Source organism: Melospiza melodia, chromosome 4 (genome assembly GCF_035770615.1).
Source record: "Melospiza melodia melodia isolate bMelMel2 chromosome 4, bMelMel2.pri, whole genome shotgun sequence".
Classification (NCBI taxonomy): Eukaryota; Metazoa; Chordata; class Aves; order Passeriformes; family Passerellidae; genus Melospiza; species Melospiza melodia.
In genome coordinates this window covers 54498627-54521725 of record NC_086197.1, presented here as the reverse complement: position 1 = coordinate 54521725, position 23099 = coordinate 54498627, and the positions used below count along the sequence as shown (strand labels likewise).

Below are 23099 nucleotides of genomic sequence, written 5' to 3'. Positions count from 1 at the left end.
GTTTTACCTTTTTTGGGGCTTTGTGTTTTGTTTTTTTAAAGAAACCTAACATTCACATGGTAGGGAATTAGCTTTCAGGAAGGCAAAAATCAGAGGCAATAATTGAGAACTACCCATTACGCAGGCAGGGTAGAGCTGCCTCCTTGTTTTGATTCTTCTCTGGTGTGATTCATTTCGTTTTGATGACTGCTTTCATTTCAATATGTTGCACATCTAGGGATAGCTTTACTGGGAGAAAGCAAATGAAATAATTAGTATCATTAAGGAGGGAAAAGCGAGTGCATGTTTGAGGGGAGGGCTGTGCTGCTGCTATTTCTACCTTTGGTTAAGATGCTATTTAGCCTGCTGCTTGCTGGTTTCCATCTTTTTCTGATCACTACTTGAAACACCTAATTGCTATATTTATTACAGTTTTCTTTGACTTGCCATAATTTTATAGAGACTTCTATTTGGCATCGAACATTAGCTAACTAGGATTTTCTGAGCATTCTGCTGTTTACCCTGCTGCTAATAAGTATTTAATGATCTGAGATTTTAAAGTCATAACTATGCAAATTCTGGCCAGGTCCCTGAAGGACTGCAGTTAATTAAAAGCAAAGAAAAAGCAGAAATTGGCAACACTTCTCCATCTTGTGAGATTAAGGCCAGTTGGTGTGTTTTGGGTTAAGAGGCACCTTCGCAGTGTGGAAGGGCACCACGCCGTGATGGATTTGTTTCCTGGAAACAGGTGGGCATTTGAGAATGGGGGGCTGGTACCTCACATCCTTCAGAGAGCTGCCAGTTCCCTTTCCTAGGCTGAAATTTAGAGGGATGAACTCGGGGCCATAAGTGCTTTCCATGTAAGGAGAAAGTTGATGTTCACAGTGATGCTGCACATGTCTGAGAAGAGCTTGGATGGATGGATTTGGGAGGCATCATCCCTCCAGGTTTTTGGAAAGGATGCCATATCTAGGGAATTATGGGGAATAGAACTCAAGGACAGTAGAGAACTGTCAGAAAGAAAACATAAAAGTAATATCTCAGTTAATAGAAATACTTTCCAGATTCCCAGTGTGGAAGCTGCATAAAGCACTCCTGAAGAAGCAACTAGCCAAAATGGACAGGGAGTGAGAAATGTTCTGCTCAGCTTAAGGGGCTGCCAGGCTTGCCTGAAAAGGAATCTTCAGCTGTGCAAAACCCTCTCCCCAAAGGCTGCATTACTACTCAGAAAGTTAAGGGTGCTTTGGAAAAGAAATGGAGCTCCAGGAGTGCTGTGCTGCCATACTATAGGTGAAATTAAAAATCAAATTTAGGAAGGCATTCAGACTTCAAGGACAGTATTCACCCATGATGATGTGTTTTGAAACTAATTGTTTTTCTTATCATGAGAGATATACCACATATTATAGGCTTGGATTTATAAGCCTTTCTGAAGAAGTTGGACAAGAAAATTCAGCTCAGAATTCAGCTGAACTCATCATCATTAGTGGCACATTTTGGCCAACAGGCAAAAAGGTGAAGGAGGAATCTGATGACAAAGTGTTGGCTTGGCCAGCCACCTAGAGCATGAGACTGGCAGAGAACTGGGCTAATCCTGTGCAGAAATATTAACCAGCATTTAATTAGAAGAAAAATTAGGTTTTAGAGAACTGAAAGACCAGTCGGAAGATTAAATGAAAGGCCAAAGGGGAAAGTGATAAAACTTGGAAAAGAGTTAATTCTCACAGAACCTACATGTCAAGAACAAAACTAATCAAGGCACTAAAAGATGTAAAGAGGAGAAAAATGGTGTTTCCTATATACCACTGCCAGGGACCTGAGTAATAAAGAGAATAAGAATTGTTCATTTTATGAGCAGAATGCCTAAATGGCATTAGGAAGGCCTGGTGGGAAAATCTGCATGAAAGGAATATTAAAATCAAGGATTTGAAACTAGTTGGGAGGCTCAAGTGGACAGAAAGAGAGGGGGAGTAACACACTCTGTCAGAAATGGCATTTTCTAGTACACAGTCAGTGACAAAATACTTATGGATTTATTTTCTGCCATATAGAGAATTCCTGCTGGCTAGAGAAATGGGCTGACAGGAGCCTCATGAAATTCAACAGATGAATGCAAGGTCCTGCATTTGGGCTGGACTGATGGACAGTGCTGCTGCTGCAAAGGAGCTGCCAGTCCTGGGGGACACAGGTCTACACAGGGAAGGACAATGACACACCAAGCTGCACCAGTCAGATTGCAGCAGGCAGATGAGGGAGGGATTATGCCCCTTACTTTGCACTCAGTAGACCATGCCTAAAATATTCACTTTTGGCCCTCCAAGAAAAGAAAATGTTGATAAATTGAATCAAGTTCAGCGGAGGCTCACCAAGGCGCTCGGGCTTGGAGCATTTGTGCTGTGAGGAGAGGAGATGATTTTGGTGGGACATAAAAGCAGTTCCTTGGTACCTACAAGGCAGTGGGATTTAAGCAGAATCTTCACAGTTCCATATGGCAGGAGAGCGAGACACAACAAATATAAATACAAAGAGAAAAGGGAGGTTCAGACTAGTTACAGAGACACATCAGCAGTGAGGCTGGGATGGTGAGAGATGGTGCCATCTCCATCCGTGGTGGTTGTCAAGACTTGACTGGACAACTCTAACCTGAGTTTGCTGTTGACTCTCCTTTGAACAGGATTGGAGTGGAGACCCTAGCCCTTTCCACCTATGATCCTGTGGATGTGATTAGGTATGTCCAGATCACACCAGAATACAGGCTGACTAGCTCTCTTGATAAAAGCACTCTCCCAATTCACCTCTAAGAATTTTATTTGGGCAATGCATTGGGGGTACCTAAATCTCCTTGGAAGTTGCCAGCCTTGGAAATCACAGAAAATTGTATTCAAGAATGGAAGACAGATTTTCTATCAAGTTCTTTAAAAAAATAATTATAGAACTTGATTGCATATGTTATGTCCAAGTCGTGTAAGGTCACCAACAGTACCAGGTATATCTGGTGGATTTGAGAGCCCATATTCATGAATATGAAAGCACACAGAAACAGCCATAGAATCATAAAATCATTTAGATTGGAAAACGCCTTTAAGATCATTGAGTCCAATTCAACCTAGCCAAGTCTATCACTAAACACCATCCTTAAGCACCAGTCAAATCTACATGTCTTTTAAAAGTGTCAAACTAGTCAGACTTCAATTCATGAGCTGTGGAGTACAGTCAAGTGGTGTTTAGGAATATTTATCAGGTATCCAAGAAGCTTCAGGAGAGACAAGAAGGGTGAACAGCCTAAGAAGATAGTAAAATATGAGTGAAAGCAAAAGCAGCAATGTAATAGCAGGAAAGGGGAAGGTGATACTCATGAATATAAATTAGGAGATGAACTTGTAGAAAATTTGTAAGAGAACTGAAAGAGCACATAAAATGGTATAAGTTCTAGAATAAGAAAACAGAATTGTCACTAACAGCGTAAAAAAGGCAGAAAACATCAGTTAAAATAAAAGTCCTCTGGGGAAGGTCAGATGATGTAAGTGCACCATTGATCATAATGAGCTAATTTCAGCTCCAGCTGTGATCAAGTATTTCAGGCTGTGTCTAAATAGGGATTTTCTAAGATAAGCAAGTCTGGACAATTTGTATGCAAGAGTTTTAAAAGAGACGGCCAGAAAAGATCTGGACCAGTACTGATAATTTTTTATTAGACTCAGAAAACTGGGAAAGTATCCAAGGGTCAAAGGAATTCTGATGTTGTGCCAGTACACAGTGATCTCAGTGACTGGACTGGTGTTGGTGACAGTACAGTGATGAAATTGTCAATATGCATCTCGGATGGATTATGGATTAAAAGTGGATAACAAAATTAACCATACCCAATACAAGTGTAAAGAAAAATAGACATCATCAAACTAATGTGTTATAATCTCTTATGAGATTACAAGTCTGGTTCACACAAGTAATTAGGTTGATATGGCTGGAATGATATGTAATCGTCATGACATACATTAGCTGGAGAAAAACCGTCTAAGTAATAAACATCACATGCAACACTAAATGGGGATTCATTTGTGAGCAGATGTACTTCTGTAATGCACAATTCTTGCCACTCTGTTCTTTATTTATTTATCACAACCTGACAGAAAACTAAAAAAAGTCCCTGATGGATTTTGCAGTTGAGGCGTATTTTTGGGAGAACAGAAAAGAAATGAAGATGACAAGTCAGGGATAGAACAGCATGAACCGCTTTGGAAATGCAAATAATCTGTATTCCAGTATTCCAGTTTGAAAAAAATGGAACTAACATACATCTGTGAACAAAGTTTACTGTTCCTACTAATAGGAAGGGGTTTTCTCTCTTCAGAAGAGGAGACAGGAAAAAAAAACTCCAACCAATCAAGCTTGGAGACCATGAAGAAAGCAGCTGAATGATTGTGAGGTGCTGTGATTGAATGGACAGGCTACTGCAATACTTGGCTATAGGAAATGGGAAATTTCAGGCAGGAATAGTAAGACAATATTACAACCAATGGCACTGAAACAGACTGAAGCACTGACAGAAGAATGCTCTGTCCTATTCTGAAATGTAACCCTTTTAAAAGCTGTTTAAGAACATTCCAAGAATTTCTCAAAATGCCAAAATATCAAAAATGCCATTCTTCACACCAAAGGTAAGGACAAGAGGAATTTGACCACAGTTTGAGATCTGCATGGCACACTCCACTGTGATAATGGACAGAGGTAAAGACAGCATTCTGTGAAAGACAGACCCACGCCTCAGGCAATGGAATTCAAGCAACAAGTAGTTAAAGATTTTGGGCATGTTTTTGGGGACACACATGTAATCACAATCAAACATTGACACCCACCCCTCATAGTGAAGTCCTCTGCCCCTTTAATTTGCCTAATATGTTTTAGGGATGCCACGGAAGAGGGCAAGGAGAGACAGAATTCCCACCACAGGTGGTTAATTACAGCACTTGGATCATGAGAACAACCTCTCCCTACATGGAATTCATGCTCCCAGGGTCAGGGAGACCCTCAGGTCAGATGTATACAGGGATGGCATCTCCTTTCCAGGAGGGACAGTGGCATCATCTCCAGCCACATGTGAGTGCAACTGTTCCACAGAATAGAGCGAGCAGGGGCAATTGCTCACTCTTGCATTGCTAGAGAACTGCCTGGCTTGATGAGCATGAGCCCAGAAACAAGTGACTCTTTCCCTAAATTCACACACATACAGGCTCTGGCTGACATTTCCCATCTGATTAGCTTCCTCATTATCTCAACTTTCAATCCACCATAGGCTCTCAACTGAGGTAGCTGCCCTCTGAGGCTGCCTCAGTTCAAGCTCTCCAAACACACCCATCACTGTGGGAACCAAATGACGCCAGACAGGACCTGATCACGCAGGGAAGGGAAGAGGGACTCCCACCAGGACAGCTGGTGGTGACGAGCACAGTCTGCCTGCAACGTCTGGGAGCCTGCAACCTCCTGTCACCAGCAAGCAGTTGGGAATGGGAGCATCAACAAGCTGAATCTGCAGCCCTGCTTGTTTGTGCACACAAGGGGCATTGGCACTCTTCAAACCAAATTGCTTCATATGATTTTTGGAGGTCTGAGGGGAACATTGAGGGAGAACATTGACTTATAACTGTTGTTTTGGGTTTTTTCCTAACCCTTTCAGAAAAAAACCAAAAAAACATTTTGAAGGTGGTTAGGGGAGGGAGTGTTTGAGAGGGGAGAAAATTCTGGTGATGTCAGCTCCTATTGCCATGGAAACTGAACATTTTTAGTGACAATGGAGTCTTCCTCCTTGAGCTGCTGGGTTGCAGGGGCAAGCAGGGCAAGGGCACACGAGGGAATTCAGCTAACTAAAACTATAGCTTCTGGCTTTCCAAGGAAGTGAGGAAATAACTACAAATGATTGCCTGAATACATGGTTTATGTAACCAGAGCACCGTCTGGGGCCAAAGCAGCAAGCACTCATTATGCTCTGGGATAAAATGTGCTGCTGCGCAGGGAACCAGGTGAAGACATCTCAGCTGCCCAGGCTGCCCCCCAGAATGGGCCCTGCCTGCACCTCACTTTTCCACGCTACAGTCTGTTCTTTGCAACCTTTGCTGCCTTGCTGGTGTTTATTTGGAGAGGGAGAAGGGAGGAGAAAGGGTCAGGAGGTCCAATCCATATTCTGGAAACTAAGAGAAGCTGCATGGACTCCAGGCTGGGCATGGCTCCCCAACATCAGGGATGTTTCCTTAGGAGCCAAGTTTATAACTTCCCTCACAGAAAACAAGAATCCAGGATGATGAAAAGGAGAGGGCTCTTAGAGAAAACTGATTAGCCTCTGATCAGGATCTAGCTCCCTGGCATGGAGACAATGTGCAAGACCTAATGCTAGGTGTCCTCCCTAAGTCAATGCTAAGGCAGCATCTGGACAGCATGGCTTCAGTAAGCTAAAGCCATGATCCAGGTGTGGAATCAATAAGGATAAAGGTTAAGGCTTACATTTGAGGTTAAGCAAAAGCCTACAGTATGTAAGGACAAGTTAAAACCTCGGGTTTGATTTAAACAGTGCAGACAATTTTAATGAATTTCAAAGAATAATGAATTAATAACCACAAGCTTCTATAACTCGAAATACATTATATAGTCATTAGTTCTATATAACTAAATGGAAAAATCTTTCTTTAGCAGAAGTCCTTTGAGATCAGATATTCTAATGAGATTACCATCATTTCATTCTGACACCTCATGAGGACAATTGAATAGAAATCAGGAAACAAATTTCTTTCAGTTTTGGACCTGAAATAAAAAAATCCTCCACACAGATTATTTAATATCTAAGGGGTTGATTCAAAGTCTCCTTGGCATTAAAAGAAGTTCAGATATGAGCTTTTTTTTCCTGGTGCTGCTATCAGATGCACAAAAGACTCTGTCTCTCCTCAAATTCTTGCCAGCAATGGTGACAGAAGGAACTATGTAATGGAGTTTGCTCCTTCCTTGCCTAGGTAGTGTGGATTTCACTTGTTTTCTGCATGGAGTATTTGAGCTCTCTCTCTTTCATTTAGTATTGCCCCACCATCTCTTCAGACAGCACCACTCACATGCCATGCTTGCAGGGACCCCAGGCAGAGCCAGGCCCCAATTCCCACACCTTTTTACCCCATGCTGGTTTTCCTGTGCCCACTGGAGCAGAGTCTTTCTGCCAGCACATCACCTGCATGGAGCAGCACCATGGGCTCCAAGGCCGCCTTTTCAAACCTGCCCAGCTTTTCCTTCCTCACAGGCTGCTGTGCCAGGGTCTTGGCTTTCCCTGCACCCAGTCTCCAGCAATTCAGCCACCAGGAGCTCAGGCTAGAACATACAATCATCTGGCTTTCCTCAGCACCAAGTCTCAGAGGCTTTAACTGGCACTTCTCATGTCAGGCCACTTTAAATCAGATCTTAACCACAGCAGAATCATCTACAAGGAAGGTCATCCCATCTCACACATATTGTGTTAATTTAGATAAGCCTACAGTTTTCATCTGCCTGTCCTCTTTCATGCACATCCTGGCTGAGAATCAGCCTTCAAATTTTTACAGCTGCACCAAGTTTGAAAATCTCTGCTCCTCCCAGAAGCAAACAATTATCTGCTCCTCCAGAGGGAATGACTTTCAACTCTTGCTGTAGAAGAACTCTGTCAAAAGCAAATATAAAGACAGTGCTGCTCCACACCAGGGGGAAAACTGCAAAGTGAGCTCAAACTCACTGCTAGCTCAGTCAGTAATACATGCACTTCCAGGCAACAGTGGAGCTGGTAACTCCTGGCTAAAGAAAAATAAAATTGAGGTCTTCCATCTGAAAAGATGTTCACTTCTTTTCTTTTTTTTTTTTTTTTTTTTTTTTTTTTTTCTGTGAGAAGAGCAATATACCATATTTATTTCTGATTTTTTTTTTTTTAATCTCTCAAGGCATTCTAATTGAAAATTAGAATTCTGGGGGAAAAGCACATCCCACTGGTATCAGAAATGGACATTTTGCTGGGATTTAGCAGGCAAATTCTGGTAGACTTTCCACTTGATACATGCAAAGGGGAAAATCAAAGCTTCACCATAGCAACTTTGTTGTAAAAAACTCTAAAATGTCAACTTGTCCCAATAGTACTGCGGGTAATGCTGGTGCAATACAAAACCAAAAACCCCTGAATAAAAACCTACATTCCTACCCTTGAAACACTGCTGCTGGAAACAGAAATGCTAGCTTTAGTTTGGTTTTGGTAAAGGTTGCACCTCTTCTACCTAGACATTTTAAAGACGCAAAACCCCAGAAATGTCTCTGGGAAAGCTCTTCAGCTGGTACAAATGAGCACCCTCTGCTGAAGTTGTGCTGGACTGGTGGCTGCACATCAGCTGAGGGGCTGAGCTACCTTGCCTGCTCTTTGTTGCACCGGCTGCTAACCCCAGCATGCCCAAATCCAGCTTGGCTGCTGCACCACAGTAGCACCAGAGTGGAAACTTTCTCCTCAGTCACATCATTTCTGTTCCATACAAGACTCTAGTAAACCCAAAATAAACCCACCCAGAAATTATCAACCTACCCAGCCATGACAATGAAGAAATCCAGGCGGTTCCAGGTGTCTCCAAGGTAACACTTCTTGCCAAAGATCCCCAGGGCCACCATCTTCAAGACCATTTCCATGGCAAAGAAGATGAAGATGAAATCATCAAACACCTGCCAAACAGGAACCCAAGAACATATTTGACAAGCATTCTCAACCTTGGACTTTCAAACACAGAATGTGAGAAAAATACTAATTTCAGCACTCCTGAAAATGAGATCAAGGCAGGGCTGGAAAAGTTTCTTCCATGTAGCCCTGGCATCACAGTTTCTTGCTGCTCAAGCTCAGTGAGGGCTTTTATAGTTTTTTCACCCACAGGTGAAGTAACTGATGCAGACTCAGAGACTCCTTACATAGACTTGAAAAGTGGTGTTGGTTCAGCACCAGCAGATCTAAACCTGGCCAGGAAAACACTGTTTTTCCCAAGATCCCCCCAGGAGGGACTCCTCATCACATTGCTGCAGGTGGCTCAGCTGAGGGCACACAGCTTGGACAGCACACACCCATCACAGAGAGAAGCTTCAGATACCTGAAAGCCTTAGCCACTGTGCATGACAGCCTTTGCTGTCATCTTCTCTTTGGGGAAGCATCAAGCACAGCTGGTGTCTTGCAGGCTGGATGTACTCATGGCCCTTCTAAGCATTCTCTTTATATGCTCTCCCTTTGGGCATCCTGAATTCCACAGTATCTGTTGAATCAGTAATAGTCTTGCACATCACCAGACTACCAAATGCATTGGGAGCTGCTGTTCCCTCCTGCCTGGGCTGAGCAACCTCAGTTATTTCTCCCTGGCCTAACCCTGACCCACGTGTCTTGTGGGTGTCTCTGTCAGGAAATCCCTGCTTACATGCAGGTTCGGGAATATTAGCGAGCGTTCAGTATTGCTCAGTCAGAAGCAAAGTCCATTCATCCTCTCCCTTGTCCCACTCCCCTGCTCAAAGCAGGCTCTTGCCTTTTACAGCAGGACAGCTCACTGCCAGGGCCAGCCTCACCAGCCTCTCCGGGAGGGCATCGCCCACATGCTGGAGGAAAGCATGCATGAAAATTTGTGACTTGGACTGAAGCACCATCACAACGAGAAGGAAATCTGCTTACCTGCAAGATCTTACACCTGTCAGAGAGGCAGTCCATATCCTCACATGGCTGGTACATTCCCAGGGTAACACAGTTTAGCAAAATCACCATCATGCTGATGCACTCGAACCAGGTGGAAGAGAGTCAAGGAAAACTTCTGCAAAAGCATCATAGCTGAGATAAGCTTGCTCTAGGCTTGAGTAAAAATGTAGGAAGACTAAGGGAAAGGAGTGCTGGTAGGCTGATTTATTACATTCCCACATTCTCTACACCCAGTTCATCACTACTCCATTCCTTGATTACGCCAAAACTCTTTTATAAAAGGGAAAGCAGAGGTAGCACAAAAGGCCTAAAGTACTCACAAGTCAAGTCATTGCCATAGTCAAACATGTGCTTGCTCCTCTCCTGCTGGTTTGCAGAGTCCCTTCCCTCATTGGTTTACTGAATATTCCCAATACATGGAAGAGACTTTCCAAGGTGGACTATACCTAAATGTATCATAGACCTCCAAGATCAAGGGATCTAAATCAAAACGGGCAGATTGATCTCTACATGATTGTTGCCCTTCTGGGAAGGCTGGAATTCGCCACCTCTCAGAGATACTTAGGGGTAAAGAAATGCCACTGATCCTGTTCATGCTGAGGGTCAAGAAATGCCACTGATCCTGTTGGGGATCAAGAAATGCCACTGATCCTGTCACTATGTTTCCAGCAGTGACCCACGCTGTATAAAACTCCACAACGTGCCCAAGTTACTCACTAACTATAAGGAGAATTTGTGTTTCTGACCCCAGCAGGTGATCTGTTTATGCCCTACAGCATGAGGATTGACAGTCCTTATAATTGGTTTCTCAGCTACACTGGTGTCCCTGCAGATGCTTTGCTTATTCATTTGAATCCTTTGTTGATAATATTGCTAAAATATCTGCTTTGATAATAGTTAGCAGCCCAGAGCTACATTGGCTAATTATACTTTACATTAAAAACCGTTCCCTCTTATTTATTATTAATTTGTTGTCTTATAATTTTGTCAAGTGCCACTTCATTTATGTATTAGAGAAGTAGATAAAAATGGTGCATTTGTGTGACCCTTGTACTCTACACACTCTAGCTGCCCCCTCTCACCATCCCTCTCCTCCTGAAGGAGTTTTAAAGCCTGATACACACTTATCCAAGAACTCATTTACAGTATTTTAGCTCTAAAAGTGGGTGCATTTGTGCTGTACTTTCCGGTGTTCTCATTGCAAAGCAGTGATGTAGACTAAATAGACCTCCAGCCTCTGGCAGAAACGTTCTTGGGCATTTTACACACCCCACAGCAACATATCTGCCCAGTCTCCACTGTCAGACAATTTAAACTTTTTTAAATAGAAGAGGCACAAAATTATCAACTTAAAATCCAACCCACTGAGTGCATCCATTTTCAGTCCTTTCAGTACTGAATCTAAAAGGGCAGCTTGTATCTCTGATCACTTCTGAAAGACATTCAGCTTCTGTGGTTTGTTCTGAGCAACTCTTCCATGCTCATTCTCTGACAGTGATTTATGACTAAACTGCACAATCTGATCTAGAAGATTATTAATTCTCTCTCTTCTCCCCCACCTGGTTTGTGGTGAGCTACCTTCAATTGCAAAATCAGACAAGAGCAGGGCACTAGTTCTACTGTTCCAATTATGCTCTAATGTGATTTCAAGGATGTGTTATCGCTATCCCTCACAAAGTTAATCCCATGTGCTCTACAAAGTCATGCACATGAAGCCCACCCTCAATGTAGGCTTCAAAACCAGGCCCTTTTCTGAGAGGAATGGATCAAAAGGGCACCAAGTATTTTCACTCAGGGTCTATGCAACACAACTTCAACTTGCCACCTGCCTCTTTCTTGCACATTTCTTTAATGATCAGATCTGAAGGCCAGGAAAGCAATTTGAGAGGTTTCCATTAGCTCACACAGGGTTTTTAGATAAGACTGCAGTTCTTTTTCTGAACTCTTCAAAATCTGTTTGGTGTCACCATTCCTTTACAGAATGGTTGGTGTTGTAGGGCCTCTGGAGGTCATCTTGCCCACCTGCCCTGCTCAAAGTAGCATCAATTACAGCAGATTGCTCAGGGTTGCATCCACTGGGGGCTTGAATGTCTTCAGGTATAGAGGCACCAGAACCTCTCTGGGTAACCTGCTCCAGCATTTGATTATCTGCACAGAAAGTAAGTGTTTTCTTAAGTTAAAATAGGAACATATCCCACCTTTCAGGCAGTGACCACTACCTCTTGGCCTCTCACTGGGCATCACTGAGTAGGCTGTGTCGTTTACCCATCTTATCAGGTATCAATACACACGGGTAAAAGCTCCCTAAAGCATCTCTCCTCCAGCCTGAGCAACCCCAGCTCTCTCAGCCTTTCCATTTTTGCAGGTGCTTAGACAGGGACTGGAAAGGCAGCGCCAGTGAAGCCCTGATAGAGGGGTCAGTGCTCAATGACATTCTTCTAGGGGCCAAAACAGTTTCAGAGAGTCTGAACCAATGGTTACAAAAGTCCTTCTCCCTGGGCATAAGGTGGTCAGACGATACGTGGACAAAACCAGGGCCTCAAACCTTCCTGGAACAAATTAATGCATGGCAAATGAAAAGCAGAAATTGTTTTAAAAGCCAATTGTCTTTTTTTTTTCTCCAGAAAACATGACACAAGAGAGTTGGAGGCAGAGAGTATTACTCTGACTACGGCCCAACTCAGGAAAGCCAGGAATTTTGATCTAGCACAGATCTACAGTTCTATGCACCTGCCTTGGCAGCAGCAATGCCAGGGCAGCACGCTTCCATGTTTCCTTGCAGAGCCCCCACAAGCCATGCAGACCATGGCAGGGGGCTGGCAGCTTCTGGTGAGACCCTGGAGCACAAAACCTAACAAGACATGGCAAGCTCTCCCAAAAAGCCTGAAACTTAGGCCAGCTGTGCAATCTCATCTCATCTTCGTGCTCAAAATGCCATGCCAGTTGCAGATGATTTCTTCTCTCCTGCTTTTTAGATATCGGCTCTCAGAGTTTGCCAGCATTTTCCAGGCTTCCCAACAATATTACAGAACCACTGGCCATTCCCAGGCTATTACAGTGGCATTAGAAAAAGCCACTGCCCCACAGTTTTCCTTTCAGAGCAGCTGGAAACACTGAAAAAGCACATCAAACCTACAGCAGAAAGGAACAAAGTGGAGAACACCAGAGCATCTCCTACCCTGAATCAGGAGGGGTTGCTGCCTGCTTGGGTCGGTGGAGGGGGTAATTAGGACTATCTGCTGCCTTCAATGTGTCACCGTTGTCAACCACAGCTACTGCCTCCTGTCACCACAGCAACAGCCTGCAGCCAGGTTTATCATCTTTCTTTTGGTGATGCCTCCCCTCTCCCACATCCCTCACCCCCCTCCTTTTCCCTGTGCCTGAGCCTGTAATTAATTGCAGCTGCTGACAAAGCCAGTCCTCATAATCTGCATCATTCAGTCAGAAGTTTCATTATTAATTAACTTCTTTCAAAGTTTAAATCTCCTAATTACAAGCAAACCCATGCACATGTTCTCCCCGCCCCGCTCCAGCCCTTCCTCACTGCTTCTTTCCCTTCCCACAGCCTCATTCCCAATATCTTTCCCAGTGAATTCTGGGGCCTGCAAATGGTTTGGAAAAACTAAAAGGAGACCCACACAAATTCTGCCCGTGGTCAGCTTCTCTCCTCAGCCACCATAAGGTGCACCAGAAAATTCACAGGAATCCACTATGTAATAACTTGCCCTTAAAGGGAGGGTTTTTCCCCACTAACTATGGCAGTTCACAGTTGATTCAAATCCTTTCAGATAAAAGGACCATGGCCCTCATTTGAAAAAAGAAATACAGCAAAAGAAGTATTTCCTGAGTTAATCACAGAATATTCTCAGTTGGGAGGATCCACAAGGATCATTGAGTAACCATGAGCTGGTCTCATTATCCACAGAAGTCTCTCTTCCTTAAAAAACTTTTGTTAATTTCAGCACTGTCTGGAGACATCAAGATCCATATCTAGACTATATTTTTCCTAGAAAACTTCCACTGGTTCTTTAGCTGGTGCCTGCCTGTGGCAGCAAGACTTTTCTTTGCTGCTGGGTGCCAGCCCTGTCCTTCTGCAGCCCGAGCAGGGCCTGGCCAGCTGCTGGCCAGAGACAGCCACTGTGAATCTATTGACCCTCCACACCCTGTCTCCCTATGGTCAGGGCGGCTCTGGGATGAGGATAAAGGTTCAACAGGGACACACATCACCAGCACACACCAGGAGAGACCCATCATTCACCCAAACCATCTGGGATACACTGCAAGCCACAAGCTACAGGATGCTTGAAGAGATATGCAGATGTTTCTGGGACATGTTTTGTGGTAGTGCTTGATAACACAACTGTGCATAATGGAAAATTATGTTAGAAACAGGTGATGGGAGACAGGCAAAGCTTTTGGGCTCAATTTCTGAATGAGAAATAGCAGAAGAAACGTCTGCTGTGCTGGAGCTGTAAATACCTTGCACCTAAAAAGCTGAGCACCACTTAAGGTTCTTGGGATTGACCTTAATCTCTATTTTCTATCACTGACAAAAACACAACAGAGCAAAATAAAACAGTGCCTTGGGGACCCCTGTCTTCTTCCTCCGCCATCAGCTGCAGAGGCACAAGTAGCTCCCCAGGGGCTGGCAGGCACTCCTAAAGCACAGAAAATATATAAGCTTTATAGGCATGACAACTCCTCAGTGTTTCCTGCTGCTATTTCCAAGCTACTCCTAGGGTATGCCTGGTGCCAGTTAAAGCCCTGACTATCTCAGACCTGCTTAACATGCAGAGAAATGCCTGACTACAAAGCATTTCCAGCAAGGGGGGAAGGCCTGCAAGCCCTGTGGTATGGCTGATCATGGCAGAACCTGTTCCTGCCCCAAAATGGAGAGAAGAGCAGCTCAGTGACTCAAGTAGAAACATGGAGCCCCATGCAGAGCATCCCACACACCAGCCACCCCTCCTACAACTCCTTGTGGCCTCCCAGCTCTGAGCTGCTGCCAGGCAGGCCTGGCTGAGGACACTGCACCACATCTGCATGAGCACTCCTCTCTGCTGCCCCTCGGGCTCCTCCCCACCCACCACTCATCACCATCCTTCCTCCAGCTGAATGGCTTCACCCTGTCATTCCAGTCTGCAGTGATGACATTTTCTTTTCCTCCTTTTGAAAAAAGCTAAGGACAGAGTTGTGTTCTGTGGGAACTCAGCACATCACTTTGGATGTTCAGAGTTACCAAGAGAACCCTTGGGGGGCTTGGAGGTCCTGGAATGTTGCCAAAAGCACCTGGTGGCTTGACTTTGACCCTTCTAGGGATGTGCCACCGGTGTGTGGGGACATGGGAATCACTTGGGTTTGAATGGTGCAGAAATGACATATTTACAGGGTGAAATGTAGATGTTAGGGTTTTGGTACAGGGCGGTAATGGAGACAAGATGGAGGAATCAGCGCCTGCCTCGTGGTTCTTCTTTCTTCTTCTTGTCATTCATCTTCTGTGGTGACGTTGGCACTTGTGGATTGGTTCATGGTGAAGGTGCACTTACTGACAAGGGTGAAAGGTATTGGGGGTAAAAGGTAAATATGCTGTACGTAGTTTTTACTATAAAAAGACACAACTGCCCCGTGGGTGGGCAGAGTGCCTTTGGCTGCCTTGCTGGTCAGATCCCAGCTGGGCAGAGAGAAAAACTCTGTAGATAAGAAATAATAAACAAGTTTGAAGACTGAATAACTGAAGAGTCCAGTCTCGTCCTTGAAGTGTGGGCTGCCCCAGAACCATCCTATGCGTGTCTGGCAGACACAGACAGCCAACCAGACACGGTGTTCCTTCCCTACTTTCCTCTCCTGCTTTGTGACTGTCCTGCAAGAAGCCAGTGGGATGCTGTACTTGAAGCAGGACAATTAATACTCCATTTAATCTGGAAGGAGGGATTTGTTGTAAATGTCAGAGAAGGCAACAGCCCCAAGGAAAGAAATGCTCATTTTCTCTACCTCCTTGCTGTTGTCTTTTGAAAATGTTTTCACAGGCAAGTTTCACTCTTTGCCCCCTCCCACTTTTTCTTATCAACACTCAGTTTTTGTGAGGTCTTTTCCTTCTGTGTTGATACATGGGAGTTTTGTCTTTTCCTACAAAATAAGCTGGCAGAATCAACAGGGTTCTTTCTCTTCAGCTCAGTCTGCTGAGCTAACTCACTAGAAGAAAATGAATGTAACACTGTGTTCACGTGAAGGAAAATACCTCTCAAAATGTGTTTGTGTTCAAATAGATCAAAACAATCAAAACATTTTTTCAAACAAGAAACTTTAAAAATCCTACTTTGTTAAGACTGAAGTATTTCTTCTATGTCTTCTTTAATGCAAGGAAAAAATTCAACATAACAGAAAAAAAAGGTTGGGTTTTTTTTTACCCAACAGAACAACCCAGTTTGGAGTTCTGAGTTTCTGTTGCAAATCAAATGCCAACACCCAGCATTGCAGTGTTGGGATTTCATGGTGGCCAAGCCACAAGGGCAGTTTATAAAGCTTTTTTGCAAGCACTCAAGGTTGACATGCTTTGAGTGCTCCCATGCTGTGCAATCTTGTACAGGTTTGCTTCCATCACACCATCATTTAAACACTTTTCTCATGAAAGAGCAGCACCTGAGCTTCAGGCACCTGACATAAGCATTGCTAAGGTCTTCAAGCCTTCAGCAATACTGATGCCAAGGAAAGGACTGGGTACAGCCAAGCGCAGTGAAACATGGATTTGAGAGGCATTGGGGAAGGCTTAACTTGTGTTGGTGTTACTGGCAGGCAGGACAAGAAACTGCAGAAGGGGGATGCAATAGAGAAATTTTCAGTGGTTGGCAATGCTTCTGTGTTTCTGCCCTTTGGAAGGGATGTTCTATCAAGGACAGGTTCATTACAAAAGACAGATATTAATTCAGTTGTTCCCATGTTAAATCAGATGAACACCAAAAAAACAAAGCACCATCGGTCAGACCCTCTGATCTTACTTCCTTGGGATGCTCAGAAAGTGGGTCCTGTATGAGGCCACACAGAATTTTGGCTGCATAGCTCAGTTTTCATTAGGTTCTAAGTTAAATTTGAATTTAAGTCAGTTGTTTCTCAGGCACCACATCATATTTCCCTTCAAAGTCTGGCAAGGATTGAAGATAGCTTTTGAAAATTTTTGTTAGGTTTGTTTCTTTTCCATTACAGAAACAAGAAGAAGCAACTATCTCCTTTCTTTAAACTCTTTCCATAATGATTTATTCAGATGTTCTAAATGCATCCATTAAACTCTCAAGTCCACTAAAACCAAAAATAGTAGTAAGAAATTTCTGTCAGGAAAAACATACAGTGAAGATTAAAGGGCTAAGAAAGAACCTGAAGAAAAAAGAGGTATTAACACAAGGAGACAAGTCTTCAGATACTCCAGAAATGGGAGATAACAGGAGATCTCTGACCTAATGTAGGGCCCCTAATCAAACAGGAGGCTGCAGGGAAAAGCAAGGCTTCTTTCAGATACCCCTCACCACCAGGACTCACTGGTACTAAAGCTAGCATGAGTTACACCAGGAATTCTGACTGTCACAGCATTTACGTGGACAGACATTGGTAAAGCAGCCTGGTGTTTTCTCCAGGAGAGGTGTGTGCATCCCAGCACTAATTATTCAAATATCTCACAAATATCATGCATCCCCATCAATGCTGCTGCACAGCCCTGCTATTAATGATCACCTCCTGCCTGCAGCAGCTGAGCCCCAGAGCTTCTCAACTGATAATGACCCACCTCCAAATTGCATCTGTCTTTCAGGGTGCAACAGAGCATCTGTTTAACAGTGTGCAGCACTCCTATAAAGCTGTTTACTACAGAAAGCATGAAAAAATAGTGTACCTAGGAAAAAACCCACCTGAGAATTTTTTTTTTAGGTCAGATGAAAGTAATTACCCAAGTTTAAACTTACGCAGGGTATTAGAGATAATGACTGTTCCTGGAGAAAGAGCTTTTCAATATCCTCAGATGGCTGGGATTGAGGTTGCCTGTCTTTCCTGCCAGGAAAGCAATACTCCACCATGCTGTGGAACCAGTTCAAGACTGACTTGAGGAATCACACCTCCTGCTGATTCCCAAATGGTGCCTCCTGCAGCATTCTGGCTCTGCCTTGCAGATTGCTGTCCAAAATCTGACCTGGCTTCACATTAGGAGCTTCAACAAGGTCACAGCATGAGGCTACAGGACTGCAGCTTGGAACATTGTTATGCTGTGTGACAGGTGAAAGAATTTAGCTCCAAAATCTCCTAGTCAGAGTGGCAGATCCTGCAGTTGCTTCCTGCTGCAAATGGAGTCACAGGAGTAACAGACACCAGAGAAAGACCAGTTGAGAAAACCTCCTGAACCACAAAACTGGGGTCCAAAGTTTAAAATTCTTATTGTTTACTGATATTTCACATAGCACAAGGAATTCCCTGTTGACAGCAGTGGCAAAGTAGGGACTTTGGAAAGAGCTAGGCTTTGATTTTGGACTCAGTTGGACCTCTGCTCCAGAGAAGAGCTAAACTTGGCAGGCCAAAACAGAAAGGCATTTGTAGTTCAGAAGTGATTTCAATTAGTAATGTGCTCCAGAATGATGAAATGTGAATTTTACCAGTGTAGCTGAATGTTCTGGTACAGTGCCCCATCCTCCACGACCCCAGGAAGTGACATGATCAGAGAGACTGGTGGTCACCATTCTCTAACCAGAGCCTGAGACAATTTTTACCAGATTTAATCTGGCTGTGGCCAAGCTTACTTGGTGGAAATTTCCTTCTAAAGTATAAAAAAGTGTTTTGAGAAGGGAAAGGAAAAAAATATCTCCAGTCCTCCCTCTGCTTCTGTGTTTCAGTGCCCTGTCACCCAGCAGCTTCATCCAAAGTTGTGTAAGTGTTCCTCAGCACCTGTCAAACTGATGCAACAGTCCTGCCACATTTGGTAGTGCTGCAGTCTCTGCTTTTACCTTCAGATCATGATAGATTTGAACAGGGTCCTCATCTTGGGTGGGCCCACTAGACCTAAACACTAAATAAACAGAGCACCATAACAGCAGTGTTTGTGTGACTCAATTTCAAGGAAGGAAGAGCAAAGAACAAGCAATGTTAGATTTATGAGGGCAGGGAAGAGAAATTTAAAAACGAAAGCCTTACTTTTATGCCCCCTCACTGCTCCTAATGTTGTCAGGTTTGTTTATGGATGGGTGTAGGGTTTGTCCTCATGTTGTTGGTTTTAGGTTCTTTGTGGCTTGGGAAACCATCTGTGGGGCATGAAGAGGATATTCCAGAGAATCTCCTGAAACAGGTGCTGCTATGCAGCTCCCAGTCACTGCCCAGGCTTGAGCTGGGAGTCACCACTCCCAGATTGGAGGCACAGAACTATGAAGGGCAGAGATTTGGGTCCTGGGTGTTGAACTTCACAGCAAAAGAAAGGAAGGATGGGATGTCTTTGAATAAGCCATTTCTCTGGAGAAGAATTAGGGCAGAAGAAACTTCACCAGCACCAAAGGCCTAAGGCCCACCACCGAACAATAACTGTGCTCCTGTTCCTTTTCCTTGCACTGGTTTCTTTGTTCAGCATTGCCATCTTTCTAGTCCATGGTAGTTTTCAGATGTTAAAAACTACTTTTTCCATTCTTTGCAGCTTCCCACCTATCCCTGTCAAAGGCCACACAAGTGCAAGCTGAGCTTAGAGGGATGTACAACGCAAATATGTCTGAAGGGAGTGCAGGGCACCTTTAATGAAAGGTCATCTTGCCTGGCAAGAATGTGGAGATGACAATGAAAATACAAAAAGCAGATTAAGGACCTTCTCACAGTTATAAAAGGTGTGTATGCCCTTCTGCACAGGGGCTCTTCTCCCTGCAGGTTTCAGGGCAGTATCACGTACCCCAGCACATCACCTGGTCAAGGACGTGGAAGTGAGCACCTTGCTCCTCCAGACAGCCAGTTTCCAAGGCTAAATTGTCTCAGAGGGCACTCTGCCTCTAGGAGAAATCCTAGATTAGAGGGGCAGAAAGAAAGGCAGAGTGGCTTTATTCTTTCTCTCCTCTCCCAGCAGCGTGATGTTTTCAGTGGCTGGAGCAGCACTAAACCCTATGCTCGGTGCTTGGCTTAGCAGGCTTTTCTGACAAGTGCTTCAGAACAGAAAAAAAATGTAAAAAAAGACATGCAGGGACAAAGCTTTGCAGCAAAGTAAATAAAGATTAATTCAGAAGTGTAGGGAGTGCTCAGGTAAGGTCACTCAGAAGAAATTGCATACAGTCTAGGCAAAATGCAGGGCAGTAACAGAGAGCAGGATCAAACTCCTGTTGTTTGTTTCAACTACTGGCTGTAATTAAAGCATAATTTTCAGAGTTTAAGTTGTCACTACTCCCTATTTTGAATACCTTTTTCTTCTCAGTTTTTAATTCTTTTGAAGGTTTGTAGCTGGCCACTGTAGCCTGGTTCCCAGAGGGTGTTTGGGAAGATTTGGCACCGATGTCCTGCAGGACACGTGCCTGGAGAGAAGACTGCAGATGACCGAGCCAATCTGTCTCAGCAGATAACTGGGAGCTGGGAGCTCCAGCCAGCATCCAGGCTCACAGCAGCTGCTGGAACCTCCTCGAGCACACAACTGGGCTGGGGATGCACTCCTGGAAAGGAAGGTCCTGATGTGTCTGTGTGACAAAGGACAGGAGAGATCCTCAGTATTTAAGCTTCTCATCTGAGGAGGAAAAGAGACCCTGTGGTGGCTGAGCAGATGTGTCAGCACTCTCCTAGTACATCTGGTCTCTTTTCCATCCCTCCTCTTACATCCTGCAACAAAGACCAGTCAGAGAAAATGAGATTATATAAATCTTCTAGTACTTTCCTTCAAGACACCGTGTGAACTTCTACTGAATTCCACATCTACCTCTTAAGGTACAGAAATCCTTCCCCTTTGTTCCTGATTAGAAAGCAAGCACAAGAAGAGCAGAGTTTTTCAAAAGTGTCCCCTAGTCTGGGTTTTCCAATGCATGAGCTTCTCAGAAACTCGTTTTCAGGACGTGTAACACTTTTAATTTCTAACACAGAAAAGCTGTGTGAGCCTCTGGCTCCCACTATCTCAAGTGAGATGGCCAAAGACCAGAATTCACATAAAAAAACCCCAAAACAAACAAACATTACCCAGCAATGACACAGTAAGTTACTGCCAGGGCTGCATTAAGATCCAGGTGTTCCTGACACCCAGTACATGCTCACTGAAGGCCTCAGCTTTCTGGCTAGTTGGCAGATTGAGCCATGCCAGGGAAAGGAGCCAACATGACTCATGCTCAATCACTGCGACGTCGACAGTGCTGAGTGCTGTTTTAGGGGGAGGTTAAATGCTGTGAATGTGCTAAGCATTAACAATATTAAAATATTATTAGTATTATTTATGAGGTATCTCCACGTGTCCTCGATGATGCTAGCCAAGATCAAATTATGCAAAATGTTACATAAACATGCAGTAGAACATGCTGCCTGCTCCAAAGGGTTTTTAATCTAACTGAACAGGACAGGCTAACGATGCATTATGATTTCTGCTTCGCACACAAGAAGCAAGAGCACAGAGAAATGAATGCATTTACCCAAGGGCAGACGGGAGAGAGGGGGCACAGCTGGGAACTGAGCAAGAGTCTCCCAAACTGTTCTCCAGCATCTTTGACCTAAGAGCATTCTCTATCTCAACTACTACTGCATTTGGTGAGGACTGTACTCACAGGGAAAATGTTTTCCCCAAAAATCTTTCCTAAGAGCAATGGGGGAAGTGTCCAGGTTCCATGTGTAGAGGCAAGTAACATACTGCAAATAGATACCAGAAATGCAGGGCTGCCTGCATTCAGAGAGGTTTCTGGCTGTTCAGGTGTGCAGGATAAACAGGAAAGAGCTACAAGACACATGCTCTCTACCTCATCTTCCACTGATACCTTCACTGGGGCCCAAGAGAAAACTCAGCCCATAGTTGTGATAGTGTAACACTAAAACCAGTCTAACACCCACGCATCTCTCTCTTTTCCAATCTGCCAAAGAATTTGCTACCTTCCAAAGGCACTCCAGGTTCCTTTAATAGAAACACGATATATAAGAGCAAGTTACCACCACAATTGACTGCAGACCAACCATGTCTGAAAAAGGCAGGTCCTACACAGCATGTTGCTAATAGGGCAGGCTAGCTAAAGCCTTCATCAATCAAAGCAGCATAGCTCTACTGCCTCTTTGATGTCTTTCTGCCTGTTGTATTCATCGCCTCTATTCAGATTTAGGTCTGGTACCACATTTGTATTCCTGTGACCTATTTGTTTTCATATAGATTCAACTTCACACTCTGTTTATTCTAGAGTTTTTGACAGCCTCTGGAAATACATGTTTCTTCCTCTTATTTACTGTCTAACTTATTTTTCCCCATACTCTTTCCAGTCAGAAATTTCAGTTGTGCATTAATCTCACTTCATTTTGGACACACAGGTGATAGCCTAGCCCATTACCCCATCCTTACTTTCTAGCCATGCCAAATATTTCCTTTTCTCTTTTCAGAGTCTCTTATGAGCCTTTTAGTTTTAATTTTAGCAACCATTCCCCATTCTGCCTGACTCTGTAGGAGTTGCTTCTTCATTGGATTTACTCTTTGGTACCTCACAAACATCCATCTTCTGTTGCATTAATTTAAAATTTTTAAATATCACCAAGGGATTGCATGCATTTCCTCTGTCCCATGCAGGTTCCCTTACCTTCACTAGGTCAGCCACCCTCACATTCCTGCCTCCTCTGCATAGTGCACACTGATTCAATACTGCCCCTGCAAAGATGTCCCTGCCCAGGATGGGGCAGGAACATCTTTGTTCCTGGATGGGGGGTTGGAACAAGATGATCTTTAAGGTCTCTTTCAACCCCAACTATTCTATGGTTCTATCAAGGGTGGTGAGGCACTGAAAATGGCTGCCCAAAGAAGCAGTCCCTTTTCCTGGGAACGTTTAAGGATAGATTGAATGGGCTCTGAGCAACCTGCTCTTGTGAAAGGTGTCCCTGCTCTTGGCTGAGGAGTTGGTACAAGATGATCTGTAAGGTCTCTTCCAACTCACACCATTCTATGATATTTAGCTACATCACTTCCACAGAACACTTCCAAAATTTCCCTTCTGTTTCTCACAATTAAATGACTTCACCACGAGGACAGAAGAAAGATGATTGCTTAGCTGAGACATAGCTGGTACAAAGGGTTGGTGAGCAGAGTACAAAACCAGCCATCTTGCCCTAGCCAGAGGGCAGGGCTCCAGTAGGGTCCCAGCAGCCTGCAGAGAAGGCTGCATCATGGTGCAGACATTTCAGCCCCTGGATCAGCAGATCACCAAGGCAAAGAGTCATCAAATTATTGGTAACCTGCCCAGCTCAGCAAGATGAG

The 23099-nt window shown here is 44.1% G+C and overlaps 1 protein-coding gene across 1 annotated transcript in view; it reads right to left on the bottom strand.

Moving 5' to 3' along the window:
- Positions 1-23099, bottom strand: part of CACNA1I (calcium voltage-gated channel subunit alpha1 I) — a 124633-nt gene that overhangs the window by 75465 nt on the left and 26069 nt on the right. Inside the window, exons 2-3 of the mRNA XM_063154580.1 lie at positions 9665-9800; positions 8549-8682 (exon numbers count right to left, since the gene is read on the bottom strand). Of these exons, the coding sequence (XP_063010650.1) occupies positions 8549-8682; positions 9665-9757 (227 nt within the window). The 5' untranslated portion in view covers positions 9758-9800. The remainder of the gene's footprint in view (positions 1-8548; positions 8683-9664; positions 9801-23099) is intronic.